Source organism: Acyrthosiphon pisum, chromosome A1, assembly GCF_005508785.2.
Source record: "Acyrthosiphon pisum isolate AL4f chromosome A1, pea_aphid_22Mar2018_4r6ur, whole genome shotgun sequence".
Classification (NCBI taxonomy): domain Eukaryota; kingdom Metazoa; phylum Arthropoda; class Insecta; order Hemiptera; family Aphididae; genus Acyrthosiphon; species Acyrthosiphon pisum.
In genome coordinates, this window is record NC_042494.1 from 154901946 (window position 1) to 154920636 (window position 18691).

General features: G+C 31.0%; 2 protein-coding genes across 2 annotated transcripts in view; one reads left to right on the plus strand and one right to left on the minus strand.

The window, feature by feature from the left end:
• The window catches only part of LOC115033894 (sushi, von Willebrand factor type A, EGF and pentraxin domain-containing protein 1), a 157622-nt gene extending 142089 nt beyond the window's left edge, over positions 1 to 15533 (minus strand). Inside the window, exon 1 of the mRNA XM_029488630.1 lies at positions 15049 to 15533. Within this exon, the coding sequence (XP_029344490.1) occupies positions 15049 to 15151 (103 nt within the window). The 5' untranslated portion in view covers positions 15152 to 15533. The remainder of the gene's footprint in view (positions 1 to 15048) is intronic.
• The window catches only part of LOC100161838 (xenotropic and polytropic retrovirus receptor 1), a 100514-nt gene that overhangs the window by 57980 nt on the left and 23843 nt on the right, over positions 1 to 18691 (plus strand). The gene's annotated exons all lie outside the window — the stretch shown is intronic.

The following is an 18691-nucleotide window of genomic DNA, read 5'->3' on the forward strand; positions in this document are numbered from 1 at the left end:
AATGATACATTTTGTTTTCAAAAATTGAAATTTGGCTTGACATGTAAACTGCAATTCTAAGTTCGTCATGTAATTTCATCGTGTTGTTGTACAAATCGTATTTTGTCTCCGGTTGTGTTTAGTACAATATTTGTCTGCAGTTTAACAAACAGCTCGTGAGCGTCAAACCAATGTAAACTCGGCTTAAGAGGCGAGAGACCTCGAATATTGAAACCTTTATAGGGTTTTTGCTTTGTTGTATAGGTACCTATATAGTATACCTACTATATAGGTACCAATATAGTATACCTACTTTAAACATTGTACAACAAATTTATAACTGTTCATATATACAATAATGACTACAATGCGTGTGCTATATTATTTCATATTTTCATGATCGTTTTAGAACGAGCAGTTTTATTATCACGGCCGCCGCGTGTCGTCGTACATCTACCCGTACATCGTAAAAATAAGGTCATATAAATCGTTTTGAACTTTGAGTGTTCAACGTAAATATGAACATACGAGTAAGACACGTATTTTTTGATTTTTAAACAACCTTTTGAGAGTTTGAGGTTTTGCTATATACAATATACACACATATATATATAATAGTGGAGCAATATCTTAAAAATCCAAATATAACGACGAATACGTGTTTCACGACCGGACAGACAGAACATAAAGAACATCGACCATCGTTACATTATGAGAGTATCTGGTTTCTACACTATTATAATGTGAATAAACATGAAACCATTTAAGTCCCGGAAAAATATCATAGCGCGTCGATCCGGGTTTACGGTTTTAAATATTTGCATTTACAATTGAATGTAGTACCTACTTATACAATTTTACGGAAAATTTTAAACTGTATATATATTATTATATTAATCATAGTTGTATATGTGTAGGAATATCGATTGTATTCATTATTCACGGTTTCGAAATATATTTACATAGACACAATAAATATGAGTATTTTCACAAAAATATTGAAAACTATACAAAATAACATAAGTTATAAGTATATACTATTCAAATTCAGCACATGATAAGTATATATTATAAAACACATGACACTATATTATTTTAAATATCCATATTTTATATAGTCTACACTTTACACCAATAGTCTTTAAACTATTAACCCAACACCACATAATATACCTAGAAATAATAATGTCAATTATAGGTACTTCGATTTCAATGCTAATATTACTACAATATATATAGCAATCAATAATGGTTAAAAAGCGTAAAATTAAATAATGAACATTATCCTTTTACATCGTCACAACATTTGTTAATATATGACATTATAATAATATTTTCATCAAATATTTAAATATAATAAACTATACACAATAGTACATGTATGCAGAAAGAAAGAGGAACGGAAAATACTATTGGTAGGTATAAAATTTTAGTTTAAACCGATTGGGCTATTTACACGGTTTTATACACAAGTATATAATATAATAGTTGCCCCTTACCAAATACGACCACGAATGTATACTATGGCTCGCCAAGTTTGTTAGAAAATTTATCCTAGGAGGAAGTTTCCACGTATCAACATATTATGTTATTTGTTGCATATGATAAAACAGCTATTATTACTTATATAATAATATATATCTATATTCGGGAGCATATATGACGCGAATATTCGAAACCCCATACGCGATGATACATGTAATAAATATTAATATAAACGATGCTCGAGCAATTGACGCTAAAAATCGATCGTAAAAATGTTTAAATACATAGTATTATATTTTAAAATTCACGGGCGATTCTTTTGACCATTATATCCATGATGTGCATGTGATAATATATATATATATATATAGGTGTACATACATAACTGACCGAACCTACAGCTATAATATAGAACGCGCGTGTATCGACAAATTAATTAGGTTCGATAATAAAATAACTTCAAACCATCTTGTACATACCTATTATATTATTATTAATAACGGACTTGCGTTGTACGCACGCAAAATTACTACAGCGAAATAGCCGGCGACATCCTTAATGAATAATTCAGTGGTGAAAGTACACACAATGTTATGATATCGAATTCGTGGTGTAAAACAATATCTATAAAACGGGCCGCATTGTATACCTACTGAAACGGTTAATATTTTGTTTCTATTGATACCTTTGATATAGGTATGCACGATATTATAATATTATCATCGTCATGAATCGATTTTAGATCATCGGCGGGGCAAGACGGTCGATCGTGGACGACTTAAAAATCGATCCCTCGGATTACATCACGTCGTATGGTAAAAACTGGTTGGAATATCGTTTTTTTCATTTTAATGCGAGATACAATTCGTAGTCAAATGTCGTCGACATCGCATTTAGTGCTAACGCAAGCAGGGTAATTCATTTAATTACAGTGAACCCGTAAAGAAGTGTATTGTTAATTTTAATATAATATTGTATTCGCTACAGTAGTGCTTTAAGCAGTAGCGCTTTAGTAATCCTATAATAATGTCATCATGCATTTATATTTTGATCATGTGCAATATAATTAAACAATTTTTTCGGCGACACACATCACGGTAATACGCGACTCCGCATCTGTTGAGAACCACTACTCTATAGTACCTACTTAATATCATACATTTTAATAACAACGTATTATTATACAATTAGGATAGCGCATATGAAATATGTTCAGGTCTCCGAAATAATTATATAAAGACAATTAATATTATCTTCGCAAAAATCGCAATTTTTCGCATTTCATATGGATATGGTAAACGACAAACGTACATATTATAGTACCTTCGTATAGTCGAAAATCATAACACGTCCGCTGCAGTAGGCGCGCTGTATATATATATATGTATATTATAATATAGTAAATCATGTCGTAAATAATTGGTGAAAATGTCAAGGATGATTATACATTTTGAATTAGGTATGAAGAAAATAAAAAGCAAACCTATTTTGTCATAAACTCATAAAATATAATAATAACTGGCGGTGTGCTGTGCTGTGCAGAGTTTCACGTTTTTCAGTAGGTACCCAGCGTGACATTTATTCCTTAGTGTATTACATCTTATATAATAGTTGTTCCACGTTAAAAAATTACTGGAAAACCTGCGCCAAGAAATTTTCTGGAATGTTACAGCACTACAATTTATTGCGAATTGGTGCTTTGTAAATTCAAAAGCGTCGTCACTAATCAGAGTTTACCTCTATCATTTATTTTACGCATCACGGTATTTTCGTTCAGAATATACGTCATATATATTGGTATTTGCTTTAAATCAAAACGATTTTTTACTATATATATGTCTGTATTATGATACAACCGCAACGTGTAGTTGTCGAAGTACTTCAAAATTTTTTTTACGAAACGACCAATAATTAGTTAATCACAATGACGCGGGTTAAGAACGCGACATTATGTTACGCCATAAGAGACATAAGAGCCATAAGAGCCATATATTATAAGACCTTCTAAACGAATGACCAGACGAATGACAAGACCAATTTTAGGCGACACGGCTGCTGAAGACGAGCAGAAAAAATACTTATAGTCAAACGGATTCCATTTCGACGTCGGTCAATTTCGTGTAATTTTTTCCCCTGCGCGGTTTTCGTAAGACATGATAATATTATTATAATAGTTATATAATACATATTTCCATACACGTGCTTTATCATTGTACGTCTTGCAAAGCGCTCTTCGGCTCGCCCATATGACGTACGTATTTCGTACTTGAACGATAATTACTTTTGTTTTTTAATCTCATCTACTAATACGTACATAGCGGGATGAGCTAATATTAATTTCAATATAGCAAATTTTATTTTTTTATTTTACGACAATGACCTCAGCCTACAGGCATCTATTTTATTCTCATCACGTTAATCATTTTACATTCGTACATATTCCCATCTTTTACTCGAAATTATAATTATTTGCAGCTAGTTCATGATTGTATTATTTGTATTATACACACTAAAGAGTAAAAATGTTCAATTCGATCTTGCAATAGTCATTATACTCATTGACATCATACTGGTATATATAGTCATATTCATATATACATAAATATTATCATTGAGCGTATAAATTGTAAAATACATAAAAAAAAAAAGAAAAAATGATAATAATTAACAAATTAAGTATACATAGGCACTCAATGATTTTATATTTGTTTCATTCTTGTACAGTTACTAACAGTTATGTTTTCTATGTCTCGTTCGGGTATCCTGTATCGCTTGATGCAATAGACTTTAATTGTTATTGTACATGAGCAAATTTAATGGCATATTCATCAGTTATCACTATAACAAAAGTATAAAACAATATAGTTTGTTTGATATTTAAATAATTTCACACGAAATTTCCACAAAATAAAATGAATGTTGCATATTTTAAATTATTTTTACTAGCATATTTATACTTCTATTAAAGTGTGTATTTTCATGCATATATTTTAATTACAAGAGATATTCTTCTTTGAATTTATTTATATACATTTATATACACTTATATACAAGCAACGAGTACAACGAAACCGAAAAACCATCAAATGATTACCAAAGCCGAGTAAAATTACGTGCTTTCACTATTGTTGAGACTTAACCCTTTGCAGGTTTCACCTAAAACATTAATTCGTCAAACAATATCGTTCACACTTGTTGATGTTCAACTTGTATATATTAATATGATTAGGTGCACTGTATCTGGTACTCTGGGTCTGGAAAAGGTGCAGCTGCAGTCTGACCCACGGTTGTACATACTTCACTTTGCTCGTAAAGTAAAATATATATTTTTATTGTGGTCGACATGAAAAAATCCAAAACGACATTTCATGACTAACCTGCAGGATCTGTCAAATGTTGTGTGAATAAATTGGAAGAAGTATCGCATATAATAACGTATAATCTCGGCGATTTTTTGGCACGAACTATAAAGAGTTTCAATACAATTAACATAATAAACCCGAATAATCGCATACTATAGAAATTCATACGCCAGACGTGAGTTAATAATAGAATAATCGGTTAAATCCAATATACGATATTTCATATACATACGGACATATTATACATATTATTAATATCTGATATTCAATTATGTTTATAGCGCTGCATCATTTTTTTTTTATCAACTCTAAGCGCGCATCATTATGTATAATTTAGTGTCCTTAAATCGATGTATTAGGTAGGTCAAACCTCCTAATAATAATATGGTGCTAATATAGAAATCCACATGCGACCCAGGGTATATAAAACTAATTCGGTTGAGAAGAAGAAAAAATGTAAATTAATCATTATAACCGCACGACTTTTCACCATACGTTGTATAGTGTATACTCATATATAATATTATATCGACGGGGCATTATTTGTATTTATACCATATATTATTTGTACCACAAATAATAATACTATTGACTATTTATACGTGAAAGTTAATACATTTCTACTTTTTTTTCATATCTGGTGTGAACGTGCATTAGACGAACATAATATTCATGATATGGTACATATTTTATACCAACACATTATAAGGTCATGTTTTTATACACCTATAACCAATAAAGTAAAAAGGCACCTGCAGGTACCTGTATACTCGCATACAGCTCCTTGAAATGGCAGTCGGTCCATTTTAATATATTCATTAAATTATGTATAAAGTGTTAAGTGTAAATCTGTATGTATGATTTTTTTTTTTAGTCATCACTTCGTACATGAAGTACATAATGGTATATAGTACACCACGCTACCTGCAGCTATGATGTACTACAAAATACAAATTCACGTATTATATCGAGTATCGACAATTAAAAAAAGTACTTACATAATTTTTGAGCATACAGAATATTGTGCTTATCATATACTTTTTTTTTTGAACAAACGTAAAAAATTGAATACTTTAATAATATGTACATAATATTTCGGTTCATAGACGTTTTATTAAAATAAAAAAAAAACCCTGTTTTGATAAATATAGTGTCAAGTCATGCAAATATATTATTTTCGTGTGAAATATTATATTCAACCGATGAAGCGAAAAGAAAGTCTTCCTAGACGATAGACTGCGTTTCCTAGAACATAATCGATAAGATCTTCAACGACGACACACTGCTGCAAGTACCTAACTACCTATACCCCCGCGCAAGCACATTTATACAGCTACCTACCTAAATGTATGCCACGAGTTGGGATCATATTAATTTTAAGCCAGCAATAATGTATCCTAAGTATGTACGTATGTACTATGTATAAACGCGTCTACGTCAAATGGCGAAAACTTTCTCGGGACATAATATAAAATAATATCTATACTGCCGAGCATGATTTTTTAGAAAAGAAATAAAAACCGCCAAAGTGCTTCACCGTGTAGCACGTGAATGTGAAACTTAACACTTGAAGTGTGTGTGTGTGTAACTGTATAATATAGGACTATACATATTTTATAGTAAATATACCTGCGTATTTAGTATAGTATACAGAGTGATTCTAATGACAGCGCGATGAACACCATTCATTTGGAAAAATATATCAAACTTTAAACGATCATAAATCAAAACAAAACCACTATTCACAGAGGTATACGTTCCATATTTAATGTTGACATACCTACTCTAGTTTTTTTAAAATTCGGCGTTTAAACATATCGGGGAAATGTATTCAACAAAATATTCTTCTATAAAGTCAAATAAACATCATATTATTCCGTTATAGATTTACAACATATTTCTATAATGAGTGGTGTTCGCCACAGTCACAATGATAGTTTCTCCCTGTATATACGAGGAGAGGAATACATAATGATAACACGTAAGTGGTTTTAATTACGCACAGAGGACAAACGGGCGAAGGGAACCTTCGCCGACGCGGTCTGTTTTCGTCGATTTGTTTTTGGCTTGTTTTTTTTCACCGGTAGATGAATTTTGTTTCTCACAACACGTGACAATGCGTAATACGCGGAGAGAATGCGCACACAAACATAAATATTATAATATTATATACTTGAAACAATTCCCATCATCGTCGCTGCTGGTCGATGGTTATGTGCTATAGTGCGCGGAGTGTGCGTGTTTGGTCCGCACCCAACGTCTACAGATGTAGGAGAAAAAATAATTGATTTTTTCAATATTATCATGGTATTAAAGATACTATACGGTTCGAGTGCGACGCGGAATGTAGTCCTTTCGTGAGCACCACGTCACAATTACCGCGGTTGAAAAGCTTCTTCTTCAATACTACTCGTCATCGTCGAACAATTATAATATAATATGTAGGTAGATACGTAATATAGATACGTCATATTAATATAGAGGCAGACGCTGTTCCTGACATTATCATTGCTGGTCATAATTTTTTCGTTTTCCTATACGCGGGCTTAAGGTATGGGCATAGGTAGGTGGTATATTATATAGAGGAGAGGTAATATTATAGTGGTAACTGGTAATACATCACTCGTTGCTTGCGGCTAATGGATGTCTATAATATGCATGAGGTTCATTATCGTTGCATATTATTACCTATGTATATTTATTGCAGTGCAAATATGTCACGAACAAAAAATGAAAAAACCGACTCCACGGGGATCGTGTGAACTTCTCGTATATTGCGTACGCAAAATGCACGTCTTGTTTGTTTTATTTTTCCAACAGTCTGCGCCAAAGTCCTACGATACTCGATATTCATTTTTTACTCTTCTCTGAATTGTATGTCGTTACTATAATATAATATTATATACACTTTATTATTGTGATATTCTGTGTATAGGTACTATATTATACGTAATAATGCGCCTATATACATCTGACAATAACAACGACGCTCCGCATTTAAATGATAATAGACGCGCGAATATAAGAAAAAGTATAAGCGATTTTTAAACAATCGATTCTGCATTTCCGTACTTCACTACGAAAGACGTGATTTAAGTCAATTATTACTATTTTGTAGTCAATGACTGTCGAAATCTACAAACGTTTTCGTTCCTAAACGTAACAGTTTTGTTTTTTCTCTGAACGTTTTCTTATATTCCGATTGTGTATCTATGTTATTATATGTTTGTTCGAAAAAAATCATAAAAAACGTCCACGGGTTCTAATTTCTAATCATTTTAAAAATGTAAAAATAAATTTATAATTACGATAAAGACGATGATATTATTGTTTTGACGTATGCCACTAATATAAAACATTCTATTTGTACAATATTAATAAACATAATACATAATAGCATATTGTTCATTATCTATTATATGACAGTACAAAACAAACATTTCCAGTAGCTTGAATGACAAAAATTATAAAAAGCGTACAGCGTACGATTCTATTGAAACGTTTAATATATTATAGTATTTCAATATTATTATATCTTTCACTTTTTTTTTGTAGTAATAGTGAAACAGTTTTGTCCATGTATTATAGATCTCCTTAATTGCCGTCTAACCACGGACTTTTTACTAAATACCTGTTGTATAATATATAGGTACGTATACAAGTCGGTACCTATATATACTTTATAGAATCCATCACGAACACACTATCATACTTCTAACAAGCGTCGTCGTTTGCTTTTGGTTTTGTATGCCTACCCAAATTATATTTTCGAAATTTACGAGTATAGGTATTAGGTACACTTCCATGTTCTTAATATATACTCTATAAATAACCGCATGTTTCTTTTACATTCGTAGGTACATAGTGGATTTGCTAATATAATAACGGGTGACGCGACAGCTTTTCTCTTATTTGACTTCGCTTTACACGAGTTTCTTTCGGTTTTCACCCACTGGCCACTGTATATATGTAATATGTTAATATGCTCATTTAGCTTTCAGTCTCAAATGTATCTATTAATTCATTACCGCATTGAATTTCATAAACGTTACTTTGTTTGCGATATTTTTTCTGTCTCTTTATGTATTATATTGTATAAGATAATGCACTATATATTATAAATTATAATATATTACCGGTACTATTATTTATACATAGGTACTGCACTGTATATGTCTATATACAGTTTTTGTACATTGTACATTCACCGTATAGGTACATCTACAGTTTTGAGTCTATGATTTTGTATTATTATATTACTATTATAATATTTATTTATTAGTTTTTTATAATCATAACAATTGTTATTAAATTTGAATTACACGACTTTATATAGCAAAACCAATTATTATAGTAAAATAATCTTAAAACGTATCAAATTATGATAATATAATAATATATAAAATATTAATATCATATTATATACGTACGTTGGTACACGAGAGTACCTATAACATAATAACTTGCAATTGTGGCATGTCATTATATTATATTGACCAATATAAGCAGTACACGCTGATGAGTGATGATGAACTGCAATTATTTTCTCTCTTCGATTAGAAAAAACACAGAGTTCATTATCGAGTAAGTATATCCCTATCTGTAATATTTGAATTATCGAAAAAGCACACGGAACGTGATTCAAACGATGATGTTATAGTTTATTTTCACGTCTATCAGCGATCGATTCCCCCAACACTTCTTTTAAATGTTTAATCATGATATTAACGCCAGTATTATAGTAGATAATATTATGTAGGCCAAGAAAACACACGACAACGACCCCGGTGCATGTAAATCTGTGCTATTATATTATTTATTATATATAATAAGTACATATTATTATCATTATCTAAGGATAATTGAAGGCCTACCTACATGCGTGGTACCTACTGTACCTAGATACCAGTTATAATATATTGTCCTCGATACGGTCTCCTTTTTTATCGGTCAAACATTTGACAACATATGCATTGTTTTCTCCGTGTCGTATAGTGCGGCCCATTGTTAATTATCCAGGGAGACACTTGTCACTTCTTATCCACAGTCTTTAATTTTGCGAAATATTTATTAATATAACGTTAACCCGAATCAATATGTTAGGTATATTACATGCGTGGCGTATGCATTATAATAAATAAATTACAATAATTTGGTTAATTTTCAAATTAATTCCATAATTCTATATGAATACAATAGTCTGTGCTGCAAATTTCATTATACTTGGATATTATTATAATTTATTGAATGTAATAAAAATGTTAATTTTTTGAAACGATCGTTAATTATGTATATAATAAGTTAAATAAGAACCTATAAGCGTGCAACTCGTCGTTTCACCGAAAGCATTTTATTACATTATTAAGTTCTGATTTTTTCCTCTTGATTAAGAAATACTATAGTTGGCAAAAACATAGTAATATTTTATATTAATTTTATTATGGCGTAAAAAATTAAAAATGTTTGATTTTTAATAATCAACAAAAATAACGAATTGACTGTGTGAGCAATGGCCAATGAGCATACATAATTATATGAATTTGTGTACTCATAAATTGTACTACCTGTAACGTACAATAATATGCAAATAACAAATTAAAAATATACATACCTAAATATAATATAGGTACTAGGTAGATATATTTAAATATAATGCAATATAATGTAGAGTTTTGAAAGGTTTTGTACTTAAGTGTATTATGTATAGCAAACACATTCAATATATGACTTAGTACATTGTTGTAGTATTGTATGATTATTTATTTTAACAATATATATTTTATGATAATATTATAGATATGTATTTATAGTTTGACGGCGTTATTATTTTGTGTTTAAAAAAATATATATATACATTCATGTTTGTTGATTATAATATAGACTTCTTAGAAAAAGAAACTTTGTTAGAAAAGTCAGTATAAACACAATATTTATATATATTTATTTTTTGCGAGATTCACTTCCAAAACCGACCACTATTCTATATTATATATTATATATATACAAAACTAAACCGATAACCACGGTTTACCACTACAAAATTTCTCCGATTGTGTAATTTTCCTTGACATCCGCGTGCACTATTTTTCTGATGTATTGTTAATTTATTGTTTGTAGGAGGAATTATAAATAATGACGAGCACAAATCTATTGAAAAATCGAAAAATCTATTGAATCTCGGCGAGGAAAAATAATATAACAAGCACAATAACGTACATAAGTACCCAAAAACATTAAAAATATTAGATTTGTATTATACATAAATTATATGATGTGTAATTATTATAAATTAATAAAGAGCAAAATCGATTCAAGCGCACTTTCGTTTTGCTCTTTCACGCAATCCAACAACAAGTGTAGGGCATTGGCCACCATGTGCAGCGAGTACATATATTTTTACAATATTAGTGTAAAACTTGTCTAACGAGCCGAGTTTGAAATTGGCTGTCAAAAATGCTTTTGTGCATTTGCAGAAGATTGAACGGTTTCTTGACCTTATATATAAATAATGACGCATGCAGGACACAATTTGAAATCCTCGTTGTATAGTACACACTTCTACGCGTGTCTATTGACTATTGGATTAAAATTTACTTTCATCTATATGTCACATTCAACAATTATACAATAATAATTTCAGTACCAATACTTTTCCTTTGGACTGCAGCAATAGCCATGAAAAATGAGATTTTCACTGTGGTTGATTACTCTCGTGTTATATACCTATTTATGTTAGCAAGATGATTTTGTTTGAAGTAATAGAAAATCATAAGTCATTATAGTATGGTATACAGTTTGAATTTGCTAATCGATTTGACAATTAATGTAAAATGCTGTGACTTGTACTGTGAAATGAACAGACAAAACCACAAAAAGATGACAAATAATCGTATTAATTTTCCAAGGACTTTAACGCACTACTTATAAATATAGTACTGATGAGCATATCACTAGAATTAATTGCTATTTGTTGGTATACTACAGATTATTCAAAATGTTAAATAGACAAACTTATTTATCGTAATATATTATAATTTCCCAATTACGATTATATTTATATATTATTATATTAAACATTTAATTATATTCCAAAATGAACGAATTTCAATCCGACAAAACTATTATAACGGTCCGGCGAATGTGAAAGTTTCGTTTTGCTGTAATGGGCAACATATATGATATTATAGTGGTTTTTACCAGTTTTGTCGTTAAACGGTTTATTCCATTGTTTTTATTTACGCGAAAAAAACATAAAACAACTTCACACGGTACCTATATAAAGTATGAGTTGAACTATGTAGATAACTTGAAAAGCTAATAAAATACAGATATTAAACCATTAATAATATAATAAATCAGATAGTATACTATAATAATAGTAAAATTATATAATAACATAGGAAGTTTAAATTTAAAACTATGAAGAACAGTATTATTTTAATATAAAAAACAAATATCATGAAAGCAGCACTTATATAGTATAATATATTATATTCATATAATCGTAAATAAATATGTTATAGATTTATTTTATATATATAGGTAATTAAATACTGGCTTGTTATTTTTCGATACAACATCAATATTACATATTTACATGCAATTATAGTATGCAGTAAATTATAGCTCTAAGTATATCTCTATTCATAATATATATATAAAGATAATACTCATATATATACCAAGTTGTAAAATTATTGTACATATAGATTGTTGTATTAATAAATACAACTTGTTAACATAATATTATAAATTATAATAATTATATAATAATGAAGGTCATCGTCAACAAATGCGTTAATACTTTTAATAGTAGCTGTCTATTTGTCACTTCATTACATAATTATATATATATATTTATTTACAAAACTATCACACGTATTTGACCATTTCATCTAATAATAAAAAATTTTAATTTAAATTTAAATTTCTTATTATATTGTTTTTTAAATTTTGTCTGATAAAATACATTTAATAAACTTTGAAGTAGGTAACCAAGTACTAACTATAAAGAAGCCCTACTGCTGTAATATAGTCTATAAATACTAAGTAAATAAATCTACGTTTCCGGTACTCCTACCATTCATAACAATAGGTATACCTATGATTAAATAAACATATTATATACGTAAACAATTTAAAAATTGAAAACTTTATTTTCCTTATTTATTATCTCTTATGAAAAAATGATTAATTCAACCCGTCAATAACACTAATTAACGTATACTCCAATACACTTTTGGTAATTAAACCATTACTGAGCTCGACAGATTAAAATATATATAGCTTGACGCAACAAGTGGAACCAATTTTTAAATGTAAAAAAAGGATGTGGTATAATACCTATTGTTTTGGGTCCATGAAATATAACTTACGGACTACGATAGTAGCAACGATTTGAGTTTCGAGAAATTGTATCTAAATAATACGGATTATAAACAATTCAGAAAATCAGTTTCCTGTGCAAATCATGATTCACTGAAAACAATTGATGCAGATGTTAGCCTACTAAAAATTATTGAAAATTTTTCGAATATCCAATCTTCGATCACGAAAGGATTAACATTGATGTCAACAGCAGTAAACAGCTAGTGAGGCTTGACAAGATTTATAAGTTATAAGTTATAACATACATTTAGCCATATTTTAGATTTTTTTTTTGCTATACTAATATTGACAAAATTATGTATACAATTTTACATATTCGAACAAATTTCCGCGTTCCTAGTACCTACTATCCGTGTAAGAATTAATAGTATTTTTGTTTTAAACAATACACACTTTATAAATATTATGATAAATATTTAGTATAACATATCAGTATATCACCCTGCCATTAGTTTATATTGTATACTGCATCAGCAGTACCTATAAGGTATAATATTATGCTATGCTTAAATCAGTTAAATCTATAATATAACTTATAATATTATATCGAATCATGTGGGCATGATTATTATATATATCAGTATATGTATTCAAGGTCAGCATAATCATACTGAAGGAATGCATTTTGCAAAATGATTCAATCTGATCATATCATGCTGATAAATGACATGCAATATTATTAATAACACTTTAATATATTACTAAATATAAAATATTGTACATTCATTTTAAAGATTGTCTTATAGTTATACTACAATACTCTATTACAATATTTATAGCCAGGGGCTAAAATACTGTGCCCACTGAATGACAAATATGTGTCAAATATTAATGTGTAAGAAAAGTGATATATAAAAGAGGGGGGAATTTGGGTGTTACAACCCCCACAGGTTTTTTTTCTTTAGAAATCTGTCAAAGCCCAAAGGTAACATGTTAAATTAATAAGCGTGCGTCCCCTAAAATCGGATGTATTTTAGGCCCTGTTTATACTATCGTATTTTATTTTAAAATCTTTCATTACATCGACAGACAAATAAGTTCATCATTTAAATGGTACCTATTCAACAAATAATAACACCAATGTTGTGTGAATTTTATTTTAGTTAATGGTTGTTCAAATCATGATATTAATGTTTTTTTTTCTTAATATTTATATTACGTACACATTTTCAGGTACCTATAGATCTGGGATAGGAATCAGTAGTGTTCAAAATTCCAATACATACTTAGTTATAATAAAATATAATCCTTTGTGATTTGTATAGAAATCGGACGTAGACGAAACAGCTTTAAAATGTAAATAAGTAATTTTTGGAACCATTCCCAGTTAAAAACCGGGAAAAATCGTGAATAAAATATGAAATGTATGTAAAAACTATTTTACTAGCAACAACCATTTTTTTTTTTTTTAATAAATCCGTTTTGGTTTGCTTTATAATTTTAATTAAAAATTATAATATCCATATGGTTACGATATTATAGTCATTATGTTTACTCAGAACATTCACTAATCGCATTATTATATTAAACTAATAATATACAATTCACGTATACCTATAGGTTATAATTATACGGCCGTCATTATATTATTATAATCGTCTGATAAACATTTTTACGTAATTTTTACAAGTATTGGGGACCTCGGCACGGTCGTACCGATTTGAATGCATATTGCGATATCATTATCGCGGCGATGCACACGATCGTGTGCGTTTAATCTGCTGCAGCGTTAGGTTTAATGGCGGTGAGATAAAAAAAAATCGCCGAGCCAGCAGCTCACGACATCTTATATTAGATTATAATATGGATGCGGACCGGGACCGACGAGACGTACCTGCGTTTTGACCGTCCGCGGCCAGCGCCAAAACGACGGCCGCCAAGACCGCGGACACAGCTAGCCCGGGACTCCGCCACCGCCGCCGCCGACCGTCCGACATTTTCGGTTTCGTCGCACTTTCGCGGGTTATCCGTCGCCCGCCGCTGATGCCGGCACCGCGGCGTCCGGCAAAGATTTGTTGTTACTATCGAAACGGGCGTACGCGAGCCGAACGACGAGCGCGTTGTTTGCTATTTAAATATTACCGGTGCGACGCGAAATAATTAGGTGTATCACGCGGTCTGTGACTGAGATTATATTTTATGTGTTGTATCGGAAGCGACAATATTATTATTATTATCGAACGCTTACGCGGGCTTACTGTTGGCGCGGTCACACGTACACGATCACATGGCGTTCGTTTCGCGACCGATTCGACCACGTTCACTGCGCGCGACGGCGTGCAAACCACAACTGACGACGGACAGAACCGTGGTCGTAGTAGCGGCGCGGTCGGCCCGGCCTCGCAGCCACCACCGCCACTGGCTCGTGACCGGTCTTCGGCGGATGCCTGCGCGGACGACGATGACGACCGCCGTACGCGCTACGTCCCGTAACGATTGAGAAAAAAACTACCAAATTTACAAAGGACAAATTTATTTCTTTAAGGGTGCTGGAGCGTAATCAATTCTAAGGAGTAAAAACTAGGCATTTTATATTTCTGTTTATCTGGGTCTTGTGTATGTGTTGTAAGTAGATGAACATTAGTGTGTGTAATTCGTAGTACCGATCACGTTGTATATGGGCATCATAATACGTCTATCTTTTTACTAACGCGCATGCACATGTCACCATTTATTGCTTTATAAAATGACGAACATTTTTTTTTCAAAAAATACTACCTCTGACTTCAATCACTTCGCTCAGTAGGATGTTCCGATTTTAATTTTGAAAACAGATTTGAATTCCCCTCTAAATTTACTATGCTTTAACTGTCGTACGTTTTTCATATTCTATATCATAATATGTATTTAAATTTGAATTATGAATATTATGTTCTATGTTTACTCTTTTTGTTAGTAAATTTCTAAGTAAAAAAAAATAAAAATCAGAAAAATGAAATTGTCGAAGCATAGATAATTTAGTGACAAATTCAAATTTGCTTTCAAAATTGATATCGGAACATTATATTGGGCGTAGTGATTGAAGTCTTGAGCTATGTTTTCGACCGAAAATAAATCACGCTCCAGCCCGGGCCCCTTAACCCGCAACAATATTCTTTGATATGATAATTATATTATCCGATTAATTCATCGGAAACGGAACCGCATGAAAGAATTTCGCGGATTGTCGTATACTCGTGCTGGCAAAGTAGGTATTTATTTATTTATTTATATATTTATTTAATATAAACGGACGTCAGTCCTAAAACATAATAATATTAACATTGCGTTACACATTGATACATAAAACAATAATTTATAGTTAAATATACTTAAAATTAGAGAATGAGAAAAATAATAATGCTAAAGTAGATATAGAATACAAATCAAATATACAAATTATTATTCAAATATAATCAAAGACAAAAGTATTACCTGCAGTCATAAGAAGGTTAGCTATATACTATATACTATGAGTTTCGAACGGGGAGAGGTGCATCTAAAATAGACTGTGTACCCCAACTGAGTTATAGAAATTAAAAAAAAATGCCATCGTCATTTATAGAGAAAACCGTCACACACGCCGAATTTTAAGTTAGTCGACTCGTAATAAATAGAAGTGTTTGAAAATATTGAGCATATCATTTAGGTATATTTTCTAGGTTAATATGTTCTTACTAATATTATTATTTATTTTTAGAGTAAAATGTAAATGTTTATATTCATATTTTAGACAAATTTATTGCGCCGTTTAAAATAATAGCCGTATACTTAAATTACTTAGCCTATTTTATTTAAATGAACCATGCAATAACTGCAAACTGTCAAGTAAGATTTAATCTCAAAAATGGGTATAAACGCAAAAAAAAATCAGTATTAAAATAATAATATACCTAACGTGTTTTTGTAAAAGAACATTCATCAGCTATTATATGATTACAATATTATATCCGTACTACTGTAGCTATAGTAGCTAGGTTTTATTTTTATGGATAACACCGTTCGGACAACTCGGTGTTTGTAATAGTGTGTAGCTTGATACTTAATTCAATTAATCCACGGATATGGTCGGCGATTATACTATCTCTGCCGGTCTGCAGCCTGATTCGCATTAGATCCAATGATTAGGTAACGAATGTCCGGTGTTTGCATGAAAACGTATAGAGCCCTTACAATTATTACGATTTACGACTACTGCGTACACGCCATGCATGACTGTGGTCCGACCTTGCGCTAATAGTTGAATATAATATAGTTTTGTCGCAATCATCACTGGAATAATGTGTATGGTGTATGATATAACTTAAGATTTTCCGCTGGTGTGGGACATGCTTTCCGGTTTTCGTGCTCGTCGCATATAATAATATAATATTATAGTATCCTCAACGAGTCAGAAGTTAGATGTAGCGCGTGACACGCGTTATAACTTATAACAAAAACCGTCATGCAAATACCACAACCAAATTTTTATTGCCAAGGTTTTACCCCGATTTTACAAATTTACAGACGAACGTTATATAGTGTTGATTATTATACACTAGTACTACTTGTATTGATTAGAAAAAAGTTATTTTATATGTCAGGTCTCAGGTCTTTCTGTTATGCATTAGAGAAAACACAACGCTTTGCTCATAGGAGTTAAACATGTACCTATATTTATTTTATAGTCACATTCCAACATTGGTGCACACTCTCGGACGGTAAGATTTTACTGATCGACAATCGGATGCGTATAACCTAATGTCAGAGACTCTGAGAGGGACGGGGGTCGGGAACCCATCGATATTTCACATTGTACAGTTAATTTTAAAACAACCCATCGATTCCGATATTAGTATATTGTAGTACTCGTAGTAGGTACCTACATTAGTATTATATGCATTGGCACAAATAGGAGGTGACTTGGGGGGGACTTGGTCCCCCAAATGTCGGTCAAGTCCCCCCAGTTCAAAATTTAGTAATTAGTAGTAATTTTTATATTCTGTGGTACTAAGCAATATGGCCTTTAGGGAGAGGGGCTTTTTCCCCCCGAAAAAATTGGTCAATTTGCACCTATGACTGCATAGTATAATATACGTACCTAGTATAATATAGTACCAGTAGGTATGTAAGTGGAATAAATGTGATTACTGATCTGTAAACTAAAATAGAATGGATATAAATAGGATAATTACACGTATATGAAGCTAAGGCTCTACATATTATTATGGGTATGCTATGCCACCATTTTGCGACCCATTTATCAATTATAAAATGATAAAATAAAGGGGGACAATTTATATTCACTTAACATTATTAGTCGTAAAATGGCGGCTTAGCATACCTAGTATCTATAGTGCCCTAATGAAGTCAGTAATGGCTGATCATCGAGTACCTATAGTGGTATACTAATAAATATTATCCCCAACAAAAACATAACCGTGAAAAAATGCCAAGTTCCAAACTCCCTACCAAAAAAGTCAGCCTATCAAAGTAGTGAAATGTACATTGTGGATAAT